Raw genomic sequence first — 9885 nt, 5'->3', positions numbered from 1 at the left:
TATCCTGCCTCCTCTCATTCATTTGTCTTTTAAGATTTTCAAACCTGCAAGTGTGATTTAGAAGCAGTCAAGGATGAAGTATACAGATCCTTTTCTTAAGCAGGCTAAAAAAACTAATACCACACTGTAAAATTGTTCAATGTAACAGTGGTTAAAGGTCCCGTGTGTAGGATTTAGGCAGAAATGGAATATAACGGATATGTTTTCTTTGGTGTATAATCACCAGAGAATAAGAATTGTTTGTTGTGTTTTTGTTACATTAGAAGGAGCCGTTTATATCTAAAAAGGGATCGGGATCTTATCCACGGAGTCTGCCATGTCTCTACAGTAGCCCACAACGGACAAACCAAACACTGATTTTAGATAGACAAGACTTTTGTCCAGCCAATGTAGTTACCAGTCCTTCCACAATGAGCCAAACAGCATTGGAAATACGCAGATTTTTAATATGAAATTGCTTTTTTCAGAGTTTTTTTACCTGTATAAATCAACTAGTATGTTTGTTTTGGAGAGGAAGAGACCTCTGCAGATTGGCTTTCCTGTGAAAACCTCCTGAGCGTCTGGATATAAAGTTATCAGAAAACAAGGGTGAGCACATATTGGCAGGTGCTGGGCTTGCAGCCAAAACAGCATCAGAGAAACACTGTTTTTTAACATGAAATTGCTTCATTCAGTGTTTTCACAAATTTTTAAATGCATGGTCAGTTTCTTGTGAAATGGAAAAGACTTCTGCAGATAATTCAGCTCCTGGTATAAACCCCCCGAATAATGAACCATAAAGGAATTTTAACTAGGAGTTGATGCTTGGCACGTGAGAGGTTTCAGCCGGTTGCAATCTTCAATCCTCACCACTAGATGTCGATAAATCCTACACACTTCCTCTAAGTATTAAAAGTAAAAGTACACAATGCAGAAGCATTTTTAATCTCTTTCATACATTAAAATAATTTAAAAGAAAATCAGCAAGTCCTCATATTTGAGAAGCTGAAAGCATGAAATATTTTGCATGAAAAATGACTCAAAATAGTTTTTATCAAAGAAAGAAACCGGTGACCAAATTAAATAAATAAATAAAATAATTGAAGCGGAGTAAAAAGGGCAATATCCCATTCTGAGGTTTAGTGGAGTGAATGTACAGAGGTAGTACAGGTCTACAAGAATGTTAAATTTGTTTATTCTCTGTTATTAGACTGGAATTTCCACAATGTATCAGCTAGCGCCTGAACTGATATAACATTGAAACTGATGTCAGAGAATAACTGTGAGTGAAGTGACTTTTTTGGATTGCATTCAAACTGACATCGGCAGCTCTTCAGAGCATTTTGAAAGCAGCTCTTGCAGTGAACAATCAATAAAGCCTTCCAAAGGCTTTATTGATTGCTTTTGATGCACTATGATGCACTGTTAATTCTTCTTGAAGTGAAATTCTCTTCTTATTGATAAACAAAAAGGAGGCCATTAATTTTAACATAAATAAATTAGTCTATTTAAAGCAATGCTTCCTGTTGTCCATAAGATGGCAACAGATATTAAAGAAAGTGAGGATGCGAGGATGAAAAGGTGAAAAACAACAATCTAAAAGTCAATAATTGCTTTCAAGTGATTTTTGTCATGTTTACAGTGCCAGTAATGTCCAGTTTATAAAGCAGGTCATATGAGGGCAGTGGTTACCAGCCTCCCAAAGGAATATTGCTAAAACTTTCTCTTTTTTTCTATTTAAAATAATCCTACTTGAAGTTTTGGGGATCCTTTTCATCTGTGGGCCTATGGAGTGATCAACACTATTTACCCCACTAGTTAACAGCAAGACAAAACTGTTCTTGATATGTCACACCTTTGTACTAGAGAATAAAGCCTCTAGAACCTCATTAGCATGACTTTTGAATGCCATTAGCACAGAGAAAAGGGCATCTCTGCTTTTTTTATTTATTTATATATTAGAATTCATAGGACACATTAGCTAATTGACTTCCGTCAGTCACCACTCATCATAAAGGTATGTCTTCATAGACCTTCGGCATGCATCCACAAAGACATACTTGTAGTTCATCAAAGAACCATAGAAGAGTCTTGGAGATGATCCACCGCAAAAGACTAATTAATGGCAGCGAGCGTGACATCAACCTTTCAAATGAGCAAGTGAGTAGTTTCATGTCATGTTTGTGGTTGGCCTGAATGACGTCCATCGGCGTGGACTCCACAGAACAATATAAAAGACATTTGTTCTTCCCCTGAGCAGATAAGAAGATGACATCCACTCACACAAGTCAGAGGATACTGTGGTTCCCTGCCAATTTACAGAGAGCTGCTGGGATGGACACGCATAACAGGGTGAGGCAGCAAATTTGTATTTCACAAAGTTCAATCAGGATGGTTACTCATTTATGAGTTTGTTTGTGATTTATGGTCTTTCCACTTACAATTCATTTTCATATCCTTTCAGTTCCTCACCCAGACAGAGGCAGCAGACTTCAAGGCATTTTGTTACATTTATTATGTTAAGTTTTATAAACTACTTGAAGAATATGTGCAAGTTTGCATTTGTTTTATGCCTGACATTGCTTCACCATGTCACTGAGATCCTAAGTTGCAAGTTCACTTAGTAAGAACACAACTTGTGTTGCATTTATGGGGACATGTTAGGGCATCCTAGTAAGAAGGTCTTTTGGACAGAGTTTTTTCTCTGTCAGGGGCTCGATATGGATCATAACTGGAACATTTTGGAACACTCTCTGAGGGGTAAACAGTCAATCAGTGTTATTACAATGTATTTTGTAGCCTATTTTCTTTCAGGGCCAAAGCGGGGATGGCTTCTGACATTCCCAAATTTTATTACCAAAATCTATATAATATTATTAAATAAATGTTTTGACATTATTGAGGATCCTGTGCAATTTGCAAATTTCTATAGCACTGAATGACATGTAGCAGACTTGTCAGCTAAACATTATCTCGGCTCCAGCATAATATAACAACTTTACTCCAAATTTCAACCCTACCTATATTATGTAACTCAGAAAAACATCAGACAGTTTTTCTAGGTGACAGGAGTGAAAACTAGTCATCCCTAATAGTTGTTGTGTTATGGTTTCAGAATGATAAAATTAGTCTAAGAAAATGTTGATACAAAATAGGATGAAGGTTTTACAGCACAATTTTTTCCCACTTGACTGTTATTATGTTTTTACCAAATGATGCAAATATTTAAAGCATTCTTATATCTCAAATAGCTTGAAAAATAGTTCTTAGCTGCTGTAAATAGGGAAAAGCATGTCCCAGATCCAACTAGATTTGGGCTAAGCCCTGAATGTTTACAACATCTGCCCCTGGTTTCTATATCTTTTTTTTTCTATATCATCTTTTATGTATATCAGGGCAAGGCTTGCAAATGACTAAAGGTGCCACATGTCACTCTATTTTTATGTATCTGCTTCTATATAATAAAATAAATAAATAAATAAATAATAAAATAGTGCATGCCGATAATCATTTAGGGTTGCATATTATCAATGATACAAACTTTACAAAGTAAACTGCATTCTGTTAGACTGATGTGATTTTGTTTATGTAAAATCCCGTTGACTATAGAGATTAACGGTTGAGCATGCGTATGTAAAATAAATGTCAGTATGATATTGTTGGCTCCTTAGTTACTCATATCCTTTATGCACGGATTATCCCAGTTTCTCATGGGGACACTCTTTAAATCCTTGACTAGAGGTCAGGGTTTTATTTTGTAATTAAAGACTAAATGTCAGCATCCTCTTATTGGAAAATAAGTGATTCATAATCACTATGTTTTATGCCTTCAGATAGTACTCTTGTATCAGTTCTTTTGGGTGTAAACTACTCTTTTTTGCCCAGCAGAAAGTCCTGGTTCTGGTTTTGATGTTGCTGCTGTCTCAACTGGCCTGTGATGCCCACAGCGTGTCTGAGTGCTGCAGACAACCACCACGCTTCTGTCGCCTCCATGTGTTGCTGTGCCGCTCTGGCAGCAAGAACTTGGGGGGGGTGCTCACAGGAGACGCCGCTGCTGGCATCCTCACTCTGGGTAAACGGAGAGAGGATGAGCATCGTTTACAGAGCCGACTCCACCAGCTCCTCCAAGGCTCCAGGAACCAGGCAGCAGGGATCCTGACGATGGGGAAGAGGACTGAGGAGATGGCTGGAGAGCACTTCATGGACTGGATGTCTCAGTCTGGAACCATCACAACACCACTGCCTGTTTTAAGCTAAATACCTCATGGTATAAATATGAGACTCTGTTCAAATCTAGGTGGAAAAAAATGCACCTATTTGGTGACCATTAGTAAACAAAGTGTATATTTCTTTGCTCATATACAAAATGTTTGTGTTGTTTTCTTTATTGTACCTTTATGAATGTGATGCACTGTGCACTGACCTATCAGATTAAAGACACTGTACATATATGAAAAAGGCCTTGGTGTAATAAAAAATCTAAAGCTGACAAAAAATCATTCTTGGGTGGGTGTTTAGGGTTAGAACTAAATATTTCTTACATTTTCTATAGCTAAAGAAAGTGCTCAAACTCTGTTGACTGAAACATTTGACAAAAATAAAATGCAGTAATGATTCTATCATGGCTAAAGCTAGCCTTGCATGAGCCAGATAACTTGCATCATGTAACTTATGTTAATTCTATCTTACGTATGTATCTATTCATCCTTTTAAAAGGCTGTGGTTTAAAAAACTTAAAGCAGAGCCTAATCAAAAATATATAGGAGAAGGATGAAAACACAGAATGAATTATTTATCGCCTAATGTTCATTATAGAAGGGAGCGTCATTGGATTTTTCTTTCTTTTCCAGAGATTCATATAGGTCTATTTATCATTGCAAAATTAACTGAAATAAAGATCAAAATAGTTACATAAAAACTACTATGGACCATAACAGTTTAACAATATGCAGAGAATAATCATATCTGTTTTTCTGCTTCACTTAATTAACTAGTTAGTAGAAGCTCAAATAAAATATCTATTTATATATCTGTCTATCTATCAATCTGTTCGTTTGATGTCTGAGAAACTTTATATGTCTCTCGCACTAAAGAGTCCACTTTTATTGTGCAATATGTGTTGTGTAAATAATGTTGTTCATTTAACACGATAATATAAAAAAAGGAAATAGCCTAGTATTCATCTTGGGCGAACTGTCCCTAAGGAATTTCGGGATGACCCCCATTTTTTTCAGTTTTTGATGTCAGTAACTTTATTGACCTAAGCCACAGGCCCCTCCCATTTTGGACTGAGCCTTGTTCTGTTGAAATCTGATTGGCTCAGTCATTTTCATGTTGATAAGTTTCCACCTGTGCAAAGTTTTATTTCTATTTTTATGGTGAAGGCACTTAGAAAAAACGGTGAGAAAGAAAGAAGACGGGCGCTGAAGAATCAGTGTATGGTGCAGGAAAAAAAGATGTTCTACAAAGCAAAATATGTTGGTGCAAGATGCAGCTATCTGCGCCGAGGTGACATGTCTGTTCCGTGATGGAGGAGCCAGATGGACACTGATGACTGTTGGACTGCGAGAGTACTTGCTGCTGACGTGAGGTAGGCAGTCTCAGTTTGTTTTGGGGTTTGATAGTAGGTTTATATTGCATAGTGGAGGTTGATTTTCTGTCTCCAAATAGTTGCTTTGCTGTTAATAATCTGCTTGTTTTTAACTATTGTGACACACACGCACACACACTTTACTATTTTTTAATGGTACTGCAATTATTGATGATATTTTGAAAAACACCGAGTATCTAAATGTGCATACATGTGTGAGCACGAGTATTTTGCACGCCATATACTGTGGTTGGCAGTATACAGGCTTTCCTGGCCTAACATTGTTTTGATTCAATGCAGATGATGCGTCTTTGGTCTTCAGAATCATCGGATTTTCTTTTGGTGTTGAAAACTTCGATTTTCAATTTTAATAAATAATAAAATACAAACAATGAGCCACGGTTGATGTTACTCGAATATATGTTTAATACAATACACATCTGGCGTCAGAGAAGATCTTAGAATGTGTACATGGACACATACTAAAAACTTGAAGAACAGATGTTTGACGTGTATTTCATACGCCACACAGAAGCATGTGCAACCCTTGGTCCAACCTGTTTAATGGGTTGATCAATATTGGGGTTTTTTTCAGGGCTGATACAGATTATTAGTTATCAGTGAGACCAATAACTGATACTTGGAACTGCTATGTATTTACAATAAAAATGGAAATCTTTATGTCAATATTTAGAATTTGGAATATGACAAACTTCAACACAAAACTTTGCTTAAATGCCTTTAGAAAATGTTTGATCAAAACTGATACGTTCAACATCGTATACAGCAAGTTCCCAGCAACTTTTTTTTAAAAATTTAAATAAAAATATAAACAAAGTTTAAGTTCCTCCCATGCTGTCACTTTCTTTGCACTCTTTAATTAATCAATTTTATTGTTGATTATTAAAATAAAATGCTGATACAGATAATCAGCAAAATGCCAGATGTCGGCCCCAATAATCGGCCAGGTCTATAATCTGTCTACCCCTACTGTTTAACACAAGAGTCTGAAGATCTGAAAGATCGTCTTCAACCATCAGAGCCTCCTGACATCCTGCATGCAGACATACTGAGGCCTTTGAAAATACTAAATCATGGCCATAGATGAATCAGACATTCATACAGTTACTATTGTAATACACGATGACACTCATATACATTTACATTGAATATTTTTTCCAAGACACAATTATACCAAAAACGGTATTAGTGTTAAATTTTTTGCTCATGCCCAGGGCCTGTGCAATGCAGAAGTCCTGAGCAGAACTCTGCCCCTTGATTTCACCTCCCGAGGCTCTTCTATGGCTCCCAGAATGTTTTTCGAATGGCATTAAGGGAAGAATTTCCAGATTATGCTTTGGAAATGCTTTGTTTTGCAATACTTTAGCAAAATGGGGATGGGGATGTTTTGTACCTTTTCTCTGTCTTTCATTGTGATTCTGTCAAAGTCTATTTGCACTGATTTCTGCCATTTTTCTAAAGCTTTGCTCTTATTTACTCCATTCAATTGACCATAGAGAGAGAGAACCAAGGGAGGTAGTTTATATTTTGGGTGAACTGTTCCTTGAATTATCCCCTACCCATATCCCCACCCCACTACTATTTGCCCAGTCCCTGAGACTGAATGAAAGCCAGCATCTCAGCTCATGCCTGGACTTCTATTTTGATTTAGTACAGCTTGCACACACAGTAGGAGTGGGAATAAATTGGAACACAAGATGGCATATGATATGATAAGAAGGAGAAGTGTAGTGATACAGATGATAGATTGTCCAGTCGGATGCCCTGTGCATGCTTTGACCTGTTGCTTTGCTGTGACCTGTTGTGGTAGTGCAGATCTATCAGTACAATAGCGTCTTTGTATTTACACCTAATGAATGAATGATTTTTGAGTAAGCCTTACATAGATAATCCTGCAGGTTCAATACTTCAGAACTCTGCAATAAAAGTATTACCATTATTCTGTAGGTATTCCTCATTTACCTTGTTTTTTACATGCCCTCTCTCCATCACACTACTTCTTTACTTTTTAGCCTATATTTGGTTTTTTTTTAAACGAATTGAACTGAACTTTACGAAGCAACTCTCAGATGTTAAAATAACCCCTGTGAATTTTTCATTTTGAATTAAAAATGTTAGATATAATCATATTTCTTTTTCATTGTTTGTTTGCTTAGTAGACTCAAAGTCCTGACCCTGGTTGAGACCATTGGCTTTGGCTTGTTTTTGCTGAGAGATTCTTTATGATGCTGAACGATACTTGGGTTTTCTATTCACAATCTAAGGTAAACAATGTTTGATCACTTTATCAGCGTTCAGCCTTTTTTGACTGAGGAGTATTATAGAAAAATAGTGAGAGGCTGTTGCTATTGTGGAAATGTTCTTGAATTGAGTTGCAGCAGTTAAAGCAGCAGCTTTATTGACCAAGCAAATAGACTTGGAGTTTAAGGTGAAGTTTGGATGGATTTAGTGTAGATGGATTTAATGGGATCTAGCGGTGAGGATTGCGGATTGCAACCAGCTGAAACTTCTCCTGGTTAGAATTCCTTCGGTTTTCATTGTTAGGAAGGTTTTTATTCATCCGCAGAGGTCTCTTCCTCTCAAAAAAAAAAAGACCCAGGTGATTCAAACCAGTAAAAGGAAAAACAATGACAAAAAACAAAACAAAAACTAAGTTAAGCAGTTTCATATTACAAGTCAGTTTTTCTCAGATGCCGATGCAAAAATGGGAATGCCCTAGAGCCACTGTGTGGTTTTTCTGTTTTGGGCTACTGTATAAGCATTTTGGTGCAATACCGCTCATTCAAAATATAAAAACATAATTAAGGATGCAGATTTACAATGAAAGAGTAAAGAGATAAAATATAAAAGGTAAAATAAAGTACTAAATTATTTGAGTTTTTTTTTTTAGATAAAAATCACCATTAATAATATTAATATTATATTATAATTTCACTGAAGAAAACATACATACTACTTTATTAAATTCCATTTCTGCCAATATATTCCCCCTAAATCCTGCACACTGGACCACTAGCAAACAGTAAGCTAGACTAACATGTAAGCTACATGTGCAACATTTAAGGACTGCTGTTCAGCTACATGTTACGGAAAGCCATTAGCCACTGATAAGTGCATAAAAAGTACTGTAAATTTAAAAAAAAAAAACTACAAAAAAACTAGATAGTATTTAACAACGTTTTTTTTTTTTAATGAAAATGTATTTTAATAGGCTGAGTTTTTGACCTTTCCATGAATAAGTGAAGATCACCAATGCATTAATGAAATGTCATATCTAAGTGGATGTGTGATTGTGCACAACAGCTTCCCTCTCCCCTCCCTCTCCACGTGAAACATTGAGGGAAGGCAGTAATTGCCGAGGATGCTAGTAAAGAACCAGTGTGTGCTGTTATTTAGAAATGCCATCAGTGGGTTTGTGTGTGTGCATGTAGGCTTGCACTCCGTGCGTTAGCGGCTGTGTGTGTGGGTGTTTGTTTATGTGCAGTATAGGCAGCAAAGAAAATGTGATGGCGATACAGACAGCAGGCTGATAGATCATTTAAGCTGCTGACAGACATCTACTACTAATGTGCTGTAGTTTAATTGAGCCAGACTGTGTATCATCATCCATTACTGCGCTTTATTCACCCTGACCTCTGACCTCCAAATGCCCATGAGTGAAAGAAAAGGTTATATGTTAATACAGACTTTCACGACATCTTGTCCTATGTGTTGCAGAGTATCCATGGCAACCAACATGTGCTGAGGCTTTGGATATATACTGTATAATAATCAACAATTAGAAACCAGCAGCCTGAGGAAAAGCACAGCATCTTGTGGTTTCAAAAATGATAGAGGTACAACTCATAAATTCACTGTGTGGACAGGGGGATGGTACAATCTTTTTATATGACAGAGAGAGAAAAAGAGAGAGAGAGAGAGAGAGAGGCAGGGGACTCTGAGATAGCAGGAACCATGGTGAGCAGAGTTACACTGACTGAAGAGAAGCTGAGGTTTCACAGTGATACTGGAGCTGTGCTGAGAGCAGAGGGATGCGCAACCGACTCAATACTGAGAGAGAAGCTTTAGGGAACTGCAACGCTTCCGAGCTCTCCTCCTCCAAAGAAGAAGAAATAATGCAAGTTAATGGTTTCAATGTAAAATAGAAACAACTCTCATTGAAACATTCTGGAAGAGTTTGAAGCAAGCCCAAGGAGAGGCATTGGGTTTTCTTTCAGGTTGTCTTTGGGGAATGGTGAGGAACTGCTGGAAAGTGCTGTTTGAGAGTCTGCAGTCTCTTCCTAATCTTTTACAAG

At 37.0% G+C, this 9885-nt stretch overlaps 1 protein-coding gene across 1 annotated transcript; it reads left to right on the top strand.

The window, feature by feature from the left end:
* Positions 1-2247: 2247 nt before the first annotated feature.
* On the top strand, positions 2248-4236 carry hcrt (hypocretin (orexin) neuropeptide precursor). The gene is made up of 2 exons (XM_042504727.1): positions 2248-2331; positions 3868-4236. Exons 1-2 carry the CDS (start codon positions 2248-2250, stop codon positions 4234-4236), a joined length of 453 nt encoding a protein of 150 aa, XP_042360661.1.
* Positions 4237-9885: the final 5649 nt, after the last annotated feature.

The sequence above is a fragment of the Plectropomus leopardus genome, chromosome 17, assembly GCF_008729295.1.
Source record: "Plectropomus leopardus isolate mb chromosome 17, YSFRI_Pleo_2.0, whole genome shotgun sequence".
NCBI lineage: Eukaryota > Metazoa > Chordata > Actinopteri > Perciformes > Serranidae > Plectropomus > Plectropomus leopardus.
Note: the sequence above shows the minus strand (reverse complement) of the source record. Positions and strands in the feature narration are given on the sequence as shown.